General features: G+C 35.2%; 1 protein-coding gene across 1 annotated transcript; it reads left to right on the forward strand.

Moving 5' to 3' along the window:
• On the forward strand, positions 5,244-8,582 carry LOC109214331 (heat shock cognate 70 kDa protein 2-like). The gene is made up of 2 exons (XM_019378246.1): positions 5,244-5,577; positions 6,653-8,582. Exons 1-2 carry the CDS (start codon positions 5,364-5,366, stop codon positions 8,386-8,388), a joined length of 1,950 nt encoding a protein of 649 aa, XP_019233791.1. The 5' UTR covers positions 5,244-5,363; the 3' UTR covers positions 8,389-8,582.

Below are 17,097 nucleotides of genomic sequence, written 5' to 3' on the forward strand. Positions count from 1 at the left end.
GATACTTACTGGACACCGTTCTGTTGTACTCATACTACACTTTCTGCATATTTTGTGCAAATCCAGGTGTTTCGGAGTTGGTATCAATAGCTAGTTGTTCGGGTTTTGCTGCGGAGACTCAAGGTAAACCCGACGTCGCGTTCGCATGCCTCAGAGTCACCTTCTAATATTGTACTTGTATTGTTTTATTTCTATTCTGAAACAATTGTATTTGGAGATTTTTTAGCAAACTTAGTAGAGCTTATGACTTATACTACCGGTTTTGGGATTGTTGGCTTGTATGAAAATTTCCATATCGAAATTCATTATTGTTGGTTAAATTTTGCTATTAATTCAGAGAGTGTTAGGCTTGTCTAGTCTTGGAGACTAGGTGCTGTCACGACATCCTACGGAAAAAAATTGGGATCATGACAAATATTAAATAATGGATAAAACAATTAGAATAAGTAAGGAATAAAATATAAATTTCAGGAAAAAAATAGAATAATACTTATATTTAGAATTATGATGAGAAAAGTCGTACGCATACTAACTTTTTTTCCACATTCAAAAAGACAAGAAAGTAATGTTTTCACACCCAAGAGATTAGGTAAAAATAGCATGGGCTAGCCAGTTCGGATTAGTAATCGTAATATAGTTAGTGCTTGCAAAGTCATTGAAAAATAACTACTATTTTATGCGGAGTTAAAATTTACAGCATGTTTGGATTGACTTAAAAAAGTGGCTTTTAAGCCAAAACGCAATAAGTTGGGGTTGCCCAACTTATTACTTTTGGCTTGTTGTAGTTTTTTACATATTTTAAGCACTTTTTGGCTTTGCCAAATAAGTGTTAGGATTATCTAGTCTTGGAGACTAGGTGCCGTCACGACATCCTACGGAAGAAAATTGGGATCATGACAAATACTAAATAATGGATAAAACAATTAGAATAAGTAAGGAATAAAATATAAATTTCAAGAAAAAAAATAGAATAATACTTATATTTAGAATTATGATGAGAAAAGTCGTACGCATACTAACTTTTTTTTCCACATTCAAAAAGACAAGAAAGTAATGTTCTCACACCCAAGAGATTAGGTGAAAATAGCATGGGCTAGCCAGTTCTGATTAGTAATCGTAATATAGCTAGTGTTTGCAAAGTCATTGGAAAATAGCTACTATTTTATGCGGAGTTAAAATTTAGAGCATGTTTGGATTGACTTAAAAAAGTGGCTTTTAAGCCAAAAAGCAATAAGTTGGAGTTGCCCAACTTATTACTTTTGGCTTGTTTTAAGCAGTTTTTAACTTACTTTAAGCACTTTTTGGCTTTGCCAAATATTGAAAAAAGGTAAAAAGAGCTTAAAGCCGATTTGACCAACTTTAAAGCCAATCCAAACACCCTCTTAGACCAAAATACCCTAGCTGAAACACAGAAAGTTCCACAATAATATGATCTATAGAGCTCATGCGTATAAACTTCCAGAATTTTATGTTGGAAATTCAGCATATTATGTTGGAATCTCATATGTAAAAAATTCGAACTCCGGCATATTACCCTGGAATTTTTCTAAATTTTTGAGGAGTATTTTTGTTTAGATTTTATCTTTACATGAAAAATAGCTAATTTTTGATTATTTTTAAAACTGTAACTATTTTTTGATTGCTAGTTATAAATCAAGTTGTTTCAAATTTTTTTCGTAAAAATTGCACAGGCACCCTATTTGGTCGCCCCCATTTAACATGTACCAATTTTTTTTTTTTTAACTTGTACCTACTATTTAAACAACTTCAGGATTTCTCCTCCTCCTCCTCCTCCTCCTCCTCCTCCTTCTTCTTCTTCTTCTCCTTCTTCTTCGGGTAACAGTGATTTTATATGGTGTTTGTGAACATATTTTAAGGTAGTTTATGATATTTTTTACAGTGGTGAGCTGTTGTGGCGCTTTATTTTTTACTATTACTAGGGTTTCTTCTTTTTCTTTTTCTTAATTGTAAAATGGGTTCGTTAGATTTATTATTATTTTGACAAATTGATGATTGGGGTTTGTTCTTGATGATATTTGGGGGTTATGTTTTAAATTTGAGCTCATTTGGAGTATTCATATATTGGATTGTTAAAATTTGAAGAACAAATTTTTGTTTCTGGACAATTTGCACTTCAGGTATATTTGGCCTTAAGTGCATGAAAACGTTGGTTGGACTTCAGACCTTTTGGGTTTAAGTGCATCTAGAGTGCAATTTTTCACTTCAGACTTATTGGCCTTAAGCGTAGGAAAACGTTTATTGCACTTCGGACCTTTTGGCCCTTAAAAAAATGCGTCTGGGTGTAATTTTCACTTCAGAATCATTGGTCTCAAGTGCATGAAACCATTGATTGCACTTCAAACCTTTTGGCCTTAAGTGCATCTGAAGTGCAAATTTTCACTTCAGACTTATTGGCCTTAAGTGCATGAAATCAGTGGTTGCAGTTTAGACCTATTTGGCGTTAAGTGCATCTGAAGTGCAATTTTTTCACTTCATACTAATTTTTTTTAAACTTCAAACTCGATAAGTCTGAAACTGATCGTAAAGTGGTCAAACTTGCAATTTTTTTTTTGCAAAGTTGGTATAGGTTCAATTGTGATCGCAAAATCGGGTATAGATGCAAAAACCCAATTTTTTCCGGAGAGTAATGAGTCAAGTGGAGGCAACAAATAACGTAAAAATTGCACGGGGCGCCCTATTTGGTCGCCCCCATTTTACCTATACCCACTTTTTAAATTTTTTTTAACTTGTACCCACTTTTAAACAACTTCATGCCTCTTTCTCCTCTTCCTTCTCCTCCTTTGTTTTATTCTTCTCAAGATTTTCTACTCACCTCCAAGCTTTCAATAGAAGAGGAATTTGTGAACATAGCAAGAAATAGACAGATTTTTTCATTGTTTTCTGCTCTAGCTGCATGTGAAACTGTCGATGCATCATTTTTGCACTCAGTCTCCTTTGTTTCTAGTTAGGTGGATGTATTTTTTGCCTAGGCAATGAATTAGCACAAGAACTCGTAAATTTATATTATAGTACACATGTTTTTGTTTTCAATTATAAAATAATCGAGTTGAAGTTCAGCAAATATAAACAAAAACGTCAGCTCCTAGAATGCTGAAGTTCAGCAAATACAAAACAACTTCAGCTCATAAAATGCTGAAGTTCAGCAAATACTAAACAAACTTCAGCTCCTAGAATGCTGAAGTTCAGCAAATACTAAACAAACTTCAGCTCCTAGAATGTTGAAGTTCAGCAATTACAAAATAAGAACTTCAGCCAAAATATGCTGTAGTTTTATTGAATTGAAGTCTGTCATTGCACTATGAACTGAAGTTTCCGTGATTGCCTTTGCTGCTTCAGGCTCGTTTATTTAAAATTACCCGAAAAATTGGTACGTTCGCAATTTTTTTTGCAAAAAAGTTATAAATTAAAAGGTGATCCAAAAACTGGGTATAGATACATATCCTCAAGGGATTTTTACCTTCCTATACCATATATGAAACCTTATTACCCTCAATGTTTAAGGTTTTAGTTAATTACATTTCAGCATACCAAATTACCATTTTTATACCATAATTCAAATTAGGGATATAATTAAGGGTTCATTTATATTAGGCATAATTATAGGAATGTATCTTCCCACTTTCTCTTTCCTTTCATCTCAACTGTTCACAACACACACCCAACTCACGATGCTCCTATGCTTCCTCTCGTTGATCATCCCCAACTGCCCACCGCCTCTCAATTGTTATTAAGAATCGAAGAATATCATATTTTCAGATTCACAAAAAAATATTAAATTCTTTGATCGAACCGCTTGAATTCCCACTGGAAATAATAATGGCAGAGAGTTCGAAATTTCAAACACAGATAGAAATCAAGCAACAAATGGCGGCGACGAGATTCTCACTTTTTGATATCTGATTTTCTTTCGAGCTATGACATTTTGTATGGAGATCACTTCATGAATTGCCTATTCTTGAAACCCTACTTTTTTTTGGGATTTTTACATTCCTATGCCACATAGGAAACCTTTTATAGTCAACATTTTTTTTCAATATAAATTGTAGTTTAATTGTAGTATAAATATAGTAATTTTGTAGATACTCCTAAAAACAATACAGCTTTATACAATACTTAAACTGATTTGTAGTTTATTTGTAATTTTTTTGAAGAAATTTTGTAGGTCAAGAAAAAATTTTGTAGTCAACATTTTTTTTCAACATAGATCGTAGTTTAATTGTAGTATAAATGTAGTAATTTTGTAGATACCCTTAAAAACAATACAACTTTATACAATACTAAAACTGATTTGTAGTTTATTTGTAGTTTTTTTTGTAGATGAATATAAGATTTTGTAGTCAACATTTTTTTCAACATAGATCGTAGTTTAATTGTAGTATAAATGTAGTAATTTTGTAGATACCCTTAAAAACAATATAGCTTTATACAATACTAAAACTCATTTTTAGTTATTTGTAGATAAATGTAGGAATTTTGTAGATATTAACATCAAATCAGACTTCCTCTTCTCCATTCTTTCTTCTTCTCAAAAAATACAGAGATGAGACCCATTTTTTATGATAAGATTTTTCCCATTCAATTGTAGCATGATTGGAATTTTGGACACGATTGAGTGTTGTTGCTGAGGTATTGTTCTATATTTTATTATTTTTTTGATTTGTGTATTGAGAAAAAAAAGATGAAGAACAGATTTGATTTCAGTTTGTTGAAGCTTTTAGTCTTTTTTTTTTAATTACGAAAAAAATTCCAATGGCTTTGCCTACTAATCAAATCTGATCTGGAGAAACTTACGCAGATGAGAAATCTCCTTTCCCTTTTTAAAAATTGAATTTAATATAGAATCAATTAACACCAAGATTCTCTCCTTAATTTTAGCGCGTTTTTAGGGAATATTCTGCCCTTTTAATGCCTAATAGTCGAATGGTATATAAATTGTAGTAAAAATGTGGACTGAGCGGATAATTAACAAACTATGTACATTTAAGGTAATAAGGTTTCATATGTAGTATAGTTAGGAAAAAATTCCCATCCTCAAATATCATTGGGCCGAATTCTCATACTAGTCAAATCTGGCTTGCGGGGGAGGCCTTTTCCACGAAGAAAAAGGAACGAATCACACACCGTCAAAGTATCATCACATAACTCCAACGGTCATCAACTCACTTCCACCCTAGGGTTACCGAACATTCTAGAACCGGACTCTTTCTATAAAGTCATCGTCTTTTCTTCTCCTTAGTCCTCCTTACAAACCCTAGTTCTTCAAACCTATTTGCCGCCTCTCCTTTTTCTCCCAAAACTTGCCGACACCAAACGAAGGAGAGAAACAGAGAGTAGCAGTAGATATGGCAGGAAAAGGTGAAGGACCGGCGATCGGTATCGATCTCGGAACCACGTACTCCTGCGTCGGAGTTTGGCAGCACGATCGTGTTGAGATCATCGCCAATGATCAAGGAAACAGAACGACGCCGTCTTACGTTGGATTCACTGATACTGAGCGTCTCATTGGTGATGCCGCTAAGAATCAGGTCGCTATGAACCCTATCAACACTGTCTTCGGTAAGATCTCGATCTACTCTTTACAATAAGTTTTGATCTGTAATTTACGTTGCTGCTATGTTCGTTCATATTTGTTTGACTTTTTCGCTTATTAGAGTCAATTTAACTACCTTGTCGTGCTTAATCGTAGTAGGTCTAGTGTAAATTTCAATTTATGTGTTCAGAGGCTAACCGAAAAGTATTAGCTTAGTTATTAGATTTTGGATCTAAATCATCTAGATCTATTTCTTTATTAATTATACGTGATTTGCCATGCTGAATTCGTATTTATTTTTGTATGTTGCTATGTTCTTTCTGATCTGTTTGGCGAATTCTGCTTATCGATTGTCAGTTTAGATAGCTTTTCATGCGTATGCTTGTGAAATTGTCATCTTTATGTATACTTCGTGCCATTATTAGCTTTTGGACATAAACAAACAGATCTAGTCATTTTTAACAGAAAGTTGGGTATTGAGTAAGTAGATGAAGAGTATTAATTTACAAGTTTCATGTAGCGTATTGTAATTACTAGTTAGTGATGGTGTCCACATTCTGAATGTTGTGGTATGTGTCATGTCTTGTATCTGATCTGTTGATTGGGGATGGTTTTGGAAGTCTTGTTACTTTGTGGTAGATCTTATAAAGTCAACATCTTCTTCTTGTAACTTTATCTAGAGTAGATCTGTAGTTAGACTTGTAGGCTTTCCAGAAAGATGCTAAGCAGCTTTCTAATTTTTGCTTGTGCTTATGTAGAGTTGATTGGACCAATATTCGAGTTTATTTGGACTTGTTAAAGTTTCTTATTAAAAAATACTAGATTAAGGAAGTGACCTAAAAATGTTTCAACTATATGATGTTGTTGACGTGCCAAACTCTAAGCCATGTCCTTGTATATTCAGCTGGTTGATTCTTGTTATAGTTGAGGTTGTTAGGAGGTCTGGTGTAGTTTTACTTGTATTTTTCTGGTGTGTTAAGCTTATATTATGTATCTATGCTGTGGTGTAGCAAACCTGTGGTTGATTCTTGATCTCTAGTTTTGAGTCTAGATCTCTATTCATATGATCTCTGTGTTAACTATATATTATGTACTATGCAGATGCAAAAAGGCTGATTGGTAGGAGATTTGCTGATGCCTCGGTGCAGAGTGACATTAAGCATTGGCCATTTAAGGTCATTCCTGGACCTGGTGATAAGCCAATGATTGTTGTCAACTACAAGGGTGAAGAGAAGCAGTTTGCAGCTGAGGAAATCTCCTCTATGGTGCTCATAAAGATGAGGGAGATTGCTGAAGCTTTCCTTGGTTCTACTGTTAAGAATGCTGTGGTCACCGTACCTGCTTACTTTAATGACTCCCAGCGTCAGGCCACAAAGGATGCTGGTGTTATTGCTGGTCTTAATGTGTTGCGTATTATCAACGAGCCTACAGCAGCTGCCATTGCTTATGGTCTGGATAAGAAGGCAACCAGTGTTGGTGAGAAGAATGTGTTGATCTTTGATCTTGGTGGTGGTACCTTTGATGTATCTCTCCTCACCATTGAGGAAGGTATCTTTGAGGTTAAGGCTACTGCTGGAGACACTCACCTTGGAGGTGAGGACTTTGACAACCGAATGGTCAACCATTTCGTTCAGGAATTCAAGAGGAAGAACAAGAAGGATATCAGTGGTAATCCTAGGGCACTTAGAAGGTTGAGAACTGCTTGTGAGAGGGCGAAGAGGACCCTTTCATCCACCGCTCAGACCACCATTGAGATTGATTCTCTCTACGAGGGTATTGATTTCTACTCCACCATTACCCGTGCTAGATTTGAAGAGCTTAACATGGATCTGTTCAGGAAGTGTATGGAACCAGTTGAGAAGTGTTTGAGAGATGCTAAGATGGACAAGAGCACTATCCATGATGTTGTACTTGTTGGTGGCTCTACTAGAATTCCCAAGGTTCAACAACTCCTGCAAGACTTTTTCAATGGAAAGGAGCTCTGCAAGAGCATCAACCCCGATGAAGCTGTTGCTTATGGTGCTGCGGTACAAGCTGCTATTTTGAGTGGTGAAGGTAATGAGAAGGTGCAAGACTTGTTGCTGTTGGATGTTACCCCTCTTTCCCTGGGTCTGGAAACTGCTGGTGGTGTCATGACTGTGTTGATCCCCAGAAACACCACTATCCCAACCAAGAAAGAACAAGTCTTTTCAACCTACTCGGACAACCAGCCTGGTGTGTTGATCCAGGTCTATGAAGGTGAGAGAACAAGGACCAGGGACAACAACTTGCTTGGTAAATTTGAGCTCTCTGGCATTCCTCCTGCTCCCAGGGGTGTTCCACAGATCACAGTGTGCTTTGACATTGATGCCAATGGTATCTTGAATGTTTCTGCTGAGGACAAGACCACTGGACAAAAGAACAAGATCACCATCACCAACGACAAGGGCCGACTTTCCAAGGAGGAGATTGAGAAGATGGTTCAGGAAGCAGAGAAATATAAGTCTGAGGATGAAGAGCACAAGAAAAAGGTTGAGGCAAAGAATGCTTTGGAGAACTATGCATACAACATGAGGAACACCGTGAAGGATGAGAAGATCGCATCTAAACTGCCTGAAGCTGACAAAAAGAAGATTGAAGATGCCATTGAGTCGGCCATCCAGTGGCTTGACGCCAACCAGCTTGCTGAGTCTGATGAATTTGAGGACAAGATGAAGGAATTGGAGAGCATCTGCAATCCAATCATTGCCAAGATGTACCAAGGTGCAGGTGGTGACATGGGCGGTGCCATGGATGATGATGCCCCAGCTCCTAGCGGTGGCAGCGGTGCTGGTCCCAAGATTGAGGAGGTCGACTAAGCTGTTGGTGTTCCTCTTCTGTTTTTGGTTTTATCAGTTATTTATTTCCATGAAACTATATTTTATGATTTCTGCTTGGTTAGTTAGTGATCATAATTTTGCGTATTTTGGCTTGTTTATCAAGCACAATTACTATCATTTTTCGGATCTATAATTTTGGTTTTGTTTAAAGCTTGGCTCTTTTGAGGCACATGCCATTATGTTTCCTCTTTATTTGCTTTCTGTTTCCGTGTTTATGTTATTATGCAATGTGGGAGTTGGTGCTGCTCTCTTTTGTTTAAGAAGATATGCTCAAAATCTTCCATGAGAAGAAAGATTTGAGTTCCAACGACTGAGCGCAAGGACGGCAATGGCGTCTCATCTTCAGAGTATTCTATATGTATTGGAGATATCTGTATTTTCTATTAACTAGGAGTTGCCACCTAATTGTTTTTTAGAGGTGAATTAGGATACTGATTAATTATTATTAACTCCTTAGATAAAGATTCTAGTTAAATTAAGGGAAAGGTGAGAGACACCCCTTAAAAATTCGCATGAAACATAATTTCCTTTTGATTAATGGGTTGGGGGCCTAGGGCTTTGCGTGGTAGAAGAGACACATGGTTTAACAAAACAAAATCAGCATGTTTCAAATTAACTATGGCAATTATTATTGTATAACGTGATAGACTTAACAAGTCGACCTTAGATAACGAAATTGAGTGAAGCAGGCGAAAAGAATCATTTTTGTGCAAATTTGCAAGACTTATTTTTGGTGCTTTCTAAAAAAACTGATTTTAGTAGCCAAAGTATCTGAAGCTCCAAAGATTACTAGTAAAGTCTTCAAGGTTCAGTACTTCAGTTTGGCCTATTTGCAAGACACATTAATGACTTCGAGAACAGAGGCGTAGTTAGTGAAAAGAAACTTCCATTTTGACTTTGTAACTATAAGAAATTGTAGACTGTAGACTAAAGCAAACTCATATGAACCGCATGCATATATTAACTGTAAGTACCAATGTGAGCCAAAACAAACCTTAAAATCATCTAAACCTTTTACTAAGACATGCTACTCCTAAAGAATCATGGTATCTGGTTAACTTTCTCATTTGTATTATATACAGCGGTAAAGTAACAAATAGATTAAAACTGGACACGACTTCTAGATGCAAGGATTTAAGAAAATACAGTAACCATAATGGTAAAAAAGACTCTGGGTGTGTTTGGAGGAAAATGTTCTCCCCGCCAAGAGAAAGAGAAAATATTTTCGAAAACTCTTTCCAACCTTTCCTCCATTCCCCATCCCCACAAACCCTACCAACTCACCCCCACACCCCCAACCCACCCTCGCCTCACCCCCACCCCACCCCACCCCCATCCTAAATAAAAATATTATTAATAGTACTTTTTTTTCATGTTATAGATATAGTCTTTTTTTTTTCATTTCAACAAATGAGTATTTTCTTTTTACGATGTAAAAAAGTATTTTTTTTCTTTCATTTCAACAAGATATAACAACAACAACGTACGTAGTATTATCTCACACTGTGGGGTCTGGGGAGGGTAGTGTGTACGCAAACCTTACCCCTACCTTGTGAGGATAGAAAGGATGTTTCCAATAGATCCTTGGCTCAGGAAAGCATAAGCATCGCATTAATGAAAATATAGACAAGAAGGAACATCACAAAAAGCCATATAAAAGCAGAATAAAGACAATAAGATAGTAAGGTGATCAACAATGAAAGAAAACAACGGTTAGTCATAAAAACCTGCTACCAACAGAAAGCGAGACTGTGCCAATACTATTGTTATGAACACTCTAGACTACCTACTCTACTACCCCAATCCTCGACCTCCATACCTTCTTATCAAGGGTCATGTCCTCGGTCAGCTGAAACTGCGCAAGGTCTTGCCTAATCACCTCTCCCCACCTCTTCTTTGGCCTACCTCTACCTCTCTGTAGGCCCTCCAATGTCAACCTCTCAGCCCTTCTCACCGGGGCGTCTGTGCTCCTCCACCTCACGTGACCAAACCAATTAAGCCGCTCTTTCCGCATCTTTTCCTCAATAGGGGACCACCTTGTCGCGAATAACCTCATTTCTAATCCTATCTAACCTGGTGTGCCCGCACATCCATCTCAACATCGTCATCTCTCTTCTGGACATGAGCGATCTTGACTGGCCAACACTTATCCCCATACAACATCATTGGTCTGACCACCATTCTGTAGAACTTACCTTTAAGTTTCGGTGGCACCTTCTTGTCACACAAAACACCAGAACAGAGTCTCAATTGCATCCATCCCGTCCCAATACGATGTGTGACATCTTCATCAATCTTCCCTATCCCCTGAATAATAGACCCAAGGTAATTAAAACTTCTTCTCCTAGGGATGACCTGCGAGTCCAGCCTCACCTCCCCTTCCCCTCCTTGAGTCTCACCACTGAACTTACACTCCAAGTATTTTGTCTTGGTCCTGCTCAACTTGAAACCTTTAGACTCCAGGGTCTACCTCCATACCTCTAACTTCGCGTTCACACCACCTCGCGTCTCGTCAATCAATATCATCTACAAAATAGCATGCAAACCGGCACCTCCCCTCGGATGTGGCGCGTCAGTACGTCCATCGCCAGGGCAAACAAAAAAGGGCTGAGTGCCGGCCCCTGATGCAACACCATCATAACCGGAAAATGGTCCGAGTCTTCACCCACCATCCTCACTCGGGTCTTTGCTCCATCATACATGCCTTAATCACCCTAACGTAGGCAAACGGTACACTTCTAGCCTCCAAATATCTCCACAAAACCTCCCTCGGAACTTTATCGTACGCCTTTTCTAAGTCGATGAACACCATATGCAAGTCTTTCTTCCCTCCCTATACTGCTCCATAAATCTCGTAACAAGGTGGATGGCTTCTGTAGTCGAACTCTCCAGCATAAACCCGAACTGGTTCTCGGAAATAGACACACTCCTCCTCACCCTTAGCTCTACCACTCTCTCCCAGACTTTCATAGTATGGCTAAGCAGCTTGATACCCCGATAGTTATTGCATTTTTGGATATCGCCCTTGTTCTTGTATACAGGAACCATCATGCTCCACATCCACTTTTCAGACATCTTCTTCGTTCTAGTGACATTAAATAACCTAGTAAGCCACTCCAAGCCTTTCTTGCCCGCACTCTTCCAAAACTCCACCGGAATTTCATCCGGCCCGGTCGCTTTGCCCCTACTTATTTTAAGCCCCCTCCACTTCATTTCAACAAGATGAGTATTTTATTTTCATGTTGTAGAAATAGTACTTTTTTTCAACAAAAAAAAATATTTTTTAGATATGGAGCACAAAGTTCAACGTTGTTTTGCGTAAAAAAGTAAAGCAACAAATTAGTTCATTTGGGTTTGTGTGAATTTTTAGAAGAATAATTAAATTCTTGAAGAAATAGAGTCATGAGAAAGTTGGGTATTTGGGGGGGGGGGGGGAGGGGTGGAGAGCACAAAAAACATAGGGACTTGGGGAAAGGGGAGTGAGGAGAGTAGCACAAAAAATTATTTATACTAGAAAATATTTTCCGAAAAAAGGTTTTCATTCACCAACCAAACAAGGGAAAATAAGTGATAAAACCACTCGTTTTCCATGGAAAACATTTTCCTTCGTACCAAACACACCCTTAATTACACCTACTAACATGTGCATATTCAAGCCAAAGAAATGCAGGCATGAAGTGAACATTTCAAAGTTATCTAATCCAATGCTACAATAGTCTTAAATACATGGTATCTAAGATGTGCAAGAAGGGACCTAAGATATGATTTCCACTGTAAATATTTCTATGTTTATCACCAGATGTTCAATTAATGGCAAAATCCAACGACATGATTTCTAACATCTGAAGCAAAGCAAGTAATTTAAGATTTAAAAAAAAAGTTATTTAAGATTGCATAACAGAAAAGAAACTACAAACATAAACAATCTATCTATATAGAATAGGAGAAGCAAAAGCACTACATTAAGACAAGTGTCTTAACTACAAAAAGCCAAGTGGCATTGTCAAGACAAATTAAACTACTTTATAACTAATTTTTTTTTGAATTTTAAATTTGAATTAATTGGTTACACTACTTAATTAATAAATATAAATATCTTATAATTATCAATAAAAAACGAAAAATACAAAAAAATATTCTACTCATTCATATTGGAGTTTTAAAATTATTTTACAATAAAAAAAATAAAAATAACATATACACATAACTAAAATCATAATAAACAAATAGTCATAAATGAAGAATACTAAAAAAAATCAAATGATATAGTAAAAATACATCTACTAATTAAATTGCTCATGTAGGAAAATTTAGTTAATAAATAGTACTCATAATTTTATAATGAAAAATATAAAAATATAAAGAAACTATTAGGATATTATACATAAGACAATATATTATATATAAAAGACATTTTATTAATTGTTAAAAATATTAGTACGTTTTTTATAAAAATAATAAAGGCTTATATCCTTATACTTTTGATGAATTAAAAATTATAATTTAGGAAAATAAATTATATTATTTGAATCTTTCAGTAAAATATAAAATGAAAAAACTAATCTCATATTATAGTAGAAAAGAATGTACGAAAAGAGGTGGATAAAGATAATTTTATAATATTTATATTTTAAATTAATTAATAACCAAAATGGAAATAAATAACACTCAAGAAAATATTGATAAATTTAGATAATTGAAGAATTTTAAACCGTATAACATAAAATATAAAAATAATATTTCCAAAATAAGAAAATATATACGTATGTTCTACTAGAAGAGAAGTAATATCAAAATATTAAGCCAATTGATAAATTAATAAAAAATCACATTAGTAAATATATAGTATTAACTACTTGCTAATTTAATAAAGAATAAACAAGGAATAAACAATTTATTTGATTACTATAATGCTTTGTGTCCTTTGATTTTGTATAGATCTTATTATATTTATGTACACTATATTAAATAATAAAATAGTAACTAATATTTATTAAAATATTATAATATATTGGATCATAATTTTATAAGATTAATATTCCGTCAAATTATCCGCGCATCGCGCGGGTTCTAGCACTAGTATTCTCACTACTAGAAATCAGGTGATTTCCGTCCAAGGCTTTCCGACCGAAATCGGTCGGAAATAAGAGTATTTGGTCGCAAAAGTAAACAAAAATCGTCTAACAACAAAAAAATAAAATTTCCGACCGATTTCGGTCGGAAATTGGTCAAATATTTGGTCATACTTGTATATTATGTACAAAAATAATTATTTATTAAAATTTTACCAAATTTCCGACCGAATTCGGTCGGAAATTGCTTGTGTGTAATGTACAAGAATAATTATTTATTAAATATTTACCAAATTTCCGACCGAATTCGGTCGGAAAGTGGTCAAATATTTAATCATATTTGCATATAATGTACAAAAGTAATTATTTATTAAAAATTTACCAAATTTCCGACCGATTTTGGTCGGAAATTGGTCAAATATTTGGTCATACTTGTATATAAAGTACAAAAATAATTATTTATTAAAGTTTTTCCAAATTTCCGACCGAATTCGGTCGGAAAGTTTGAATTTTTTGTTTCCCGCCAAAGACAAAAATTATATATATTTAATTAACCAACCAAAATAATTATAATTCACCCTCTAAAAGACACAACTTGAGAGAAAAAATTAGCAGCTAAACATCGAAAAGTGAGCTGAAAAACTGAAAGTTTGTGAATTCTTTCTTCCTTTCCTAAGTCGGTGAGCTTTTGTTTGAGTTTCAGGGTCACTTTGGGTTTAAAAGACTTCTGTTCGGTTGCTGTTTTCGCTGCTGGAAGTTTGCTAGTTTGTTGTTATTCTCTAGTTTGTTTCTCTGGAGTTACATATTTGCTGTAGTGTGATTTTCTGCCATTCAGGTAACTTTTAAATCTATTGTAATGTAGATTCTCAATATCGAATGACTGAAGATATGGATCTCTCATGGCTCTTTGAATTTGTTGCTATACTTTACATGAAATGGATGTTATTCAAGTTTTAAGTATATGCTAGAATCGTAGAAGTTAGTTAAGTCACTCAATTTTCTTTTACATTCGAAGTTGTTTACTCGGTTAAGGAAAATATAAAGACCTCATTTTTAACCATGTTTGTTCAATTGGGATTTTTGTGATTTACTTTCAAGGTTCATGTATTAATGACTTGTAGCTTCAAATGCCATAGTCAACATAATGTCTCCATGATAGTTGAGTTTTCTTCTCTTTAGCATTAAAAGCATTATTGTTTTGCTGATTTTATGCTTAGTAGCAGCCGTAATTTTGAGTTTCGACTAAATAGTCCAGGTGTTTATGTTGCTAATGGGTGTGTAGTCTAATTAATTCCATGTTGGTATAGATGAGTAGAAATATTAGTTGGCCCTTAAGAAATAGTCGGTTAAAAATATAAAATAGACAAAAATGATATAGGGTAGTGGGTTTGCAAAGTAGAAATGAAAGAATTTTTGGGCTGAAATACTAGGCCAGCGTGATTAAGTCCAAACTATTTTAATGGATGGTTCATTTCCCTTTAGTAATTTCAGTAGGCCCATATCTTCTTAATAAGCTGCTGAGCCTTTTGTAAATAATTCCAGCAGCCCAATACCAAGTGTATTTCCATAGCTGACCCATTTTCACTTGCTAACAAGGCGATCCAACTTTCAACACCATGTTTGTCTCACAATTAATTTTCAATAAAAAATCAGTTTCTCCACTACAAATTATAATAATTTAATCGCTTTCTTAATTAATTAATTTAAGTGCTAGGCAATTAGTAGGCGCACTTTAACTCACGGAATCACTTACATAGCGTGATGTTTAACATTCAATAAATTAATTCAATAATCTCATACCATGCCCATTAGTTTTAGTTAATTCTTAATTTAGTTAATCTTTTATTAAAATCGCGGATTCGCTTGCGTAGCGTGATAGTTGACTTTTTAATAATTTTCAAAACTAATTTCTTAGAGTGTAGTAATTTTCTCCAAAAGTAATGATATACTAATAATCCTCGTCATGACTGCGGATTCGCGTGCGTAGCACGGTTGTGACAAAAATCAAATAAAATTCATCTCGATCGCACATTCGCTTGCGTGGTGCGGTCAGGACAATTTTATTCAAATCTTTCTATAATAATTATAATAATAAAAGCGGGCATAGGTAAAACATGAAAACCAAATACAATTACAGTTTTGTCTAAATTAATTCAAGCTAAGTTTTAAGTCAATAAAGCGACCGTGCTAGAACCACGGGACTCGGGGAATGCCTTGCACCTTTTTCCCGGTCAACAGAATTTCTTACCCGAACTTTATTTTCGCGGACCGATAAAAATAGAGTCAAACCTTCCTTTGACTAGGGATTCAAATAAAAGGTGACTTGGAACACCGAAAAATCAATTCCAAGTGGCGACTCTATAAATAAAATAATCTCTACTCAAATTTGTCACTTTAATTGGAGAAATTCTTTAAAACACAAATCCACCATAACACATATCTATATTCTTTCGGGGCTAGAAAAAGGGTGTGACAACTCTGGCGACTCTGCTGGGGATAACCAGAATTCGAGCTTGTACATGTTGACTTTTTATTTGGCTTTATTAATTTTGTACATATTGTAATTTATTTGTGTCTAATGTGTTACGTGTCTGCTTTTTACCGCTTTGATATTGTTGAACTGTACATATAAATTATCTTCTCACGCACCCCCTCTCAGTCTTCTTGAAATTAAAATTAGGCAATTGCTTGACATAGTCCACTTTCTTTGATATAGTTGAGGTGCTTGTCATCCGGTGAAGGATTTTAGTCACACATGTTTTAGGCGGGGAGCACCACCAGTTAAGCCGGAAAGCAATGCTACCGGTACACTGTCCCTCCTCGGCTCGAGGTGTTCGCTTAAGTAAGCCAGTCTAGATACCTTCTCCACCAGGATTTAAACCTAGAAGAACAAACCTCATGCCGGATATCCCTAGTAGGTTCGCTTTATGTGCATCACGTGCCTTGACTTAGCGAAGCTCGGCACAGGGGCCGGATCCGTATAAGACAGGTATCCTCTTTGAGACCATCATGTTCACTTATGTGCTACTTGATACATCATTTGGAAGACTAACTTGCATTGTCGACCGACTTTAGAAAATTAGTGTAATTATTTAAAAAAAAAGAAGAAAAAAAAAGGAAAGAACAAAGAATCATTCTCCGAGTTTAGTGCAAATAAACCTTTTCTAAAAAAATATATTTTGTAGTAGTCTGGCGTGAGGTGTAAAGATTAATTTTTATAAAAATCAAAAGAGAAGAGTACCCAGTTTTACCGAACTACGCAGGGTTTGATTCTCACCGGACGTGAGATACATAGGCAACCTTTATCGGGTCCAGCCCCAAATTTTCGAAAGTCCAAAAATATTTTCCTTTAATATTTGATACATCAAATCCCGAAATTTGAAAATAAAAACAAAAAAAAAAAAAGAATTTGAATTCCAAAATATTTTCGTTCTTCTTCAGAAGTTTTTCTTACGGAAACTAAAAAGAAAACTCAAAATCCAAAATATTTTCAGAAATTCAAAGGCATAAATTAAAAATTCAAAAATATTTTCTTTCTTTTTAGAAGTATTTCTTTCGAGGATGTAAAAAAAAATAACAAAATCAGAAATATATATATATATATATATATATATAT

This window comes from Nicotiana attenuata, chromosome 2 (assembly GCF_001879085.1).
Source record: "Nicotiana attenuata strain UT chromosome 2, NIATTr2, whole genome shotgun sequence".
NCBI lineage: Eukaryota > Viridiplantae > Streptophyta > Magnoliopsida > Solanales > Solanaceae > Nicotiana > Nicotiana attenuata.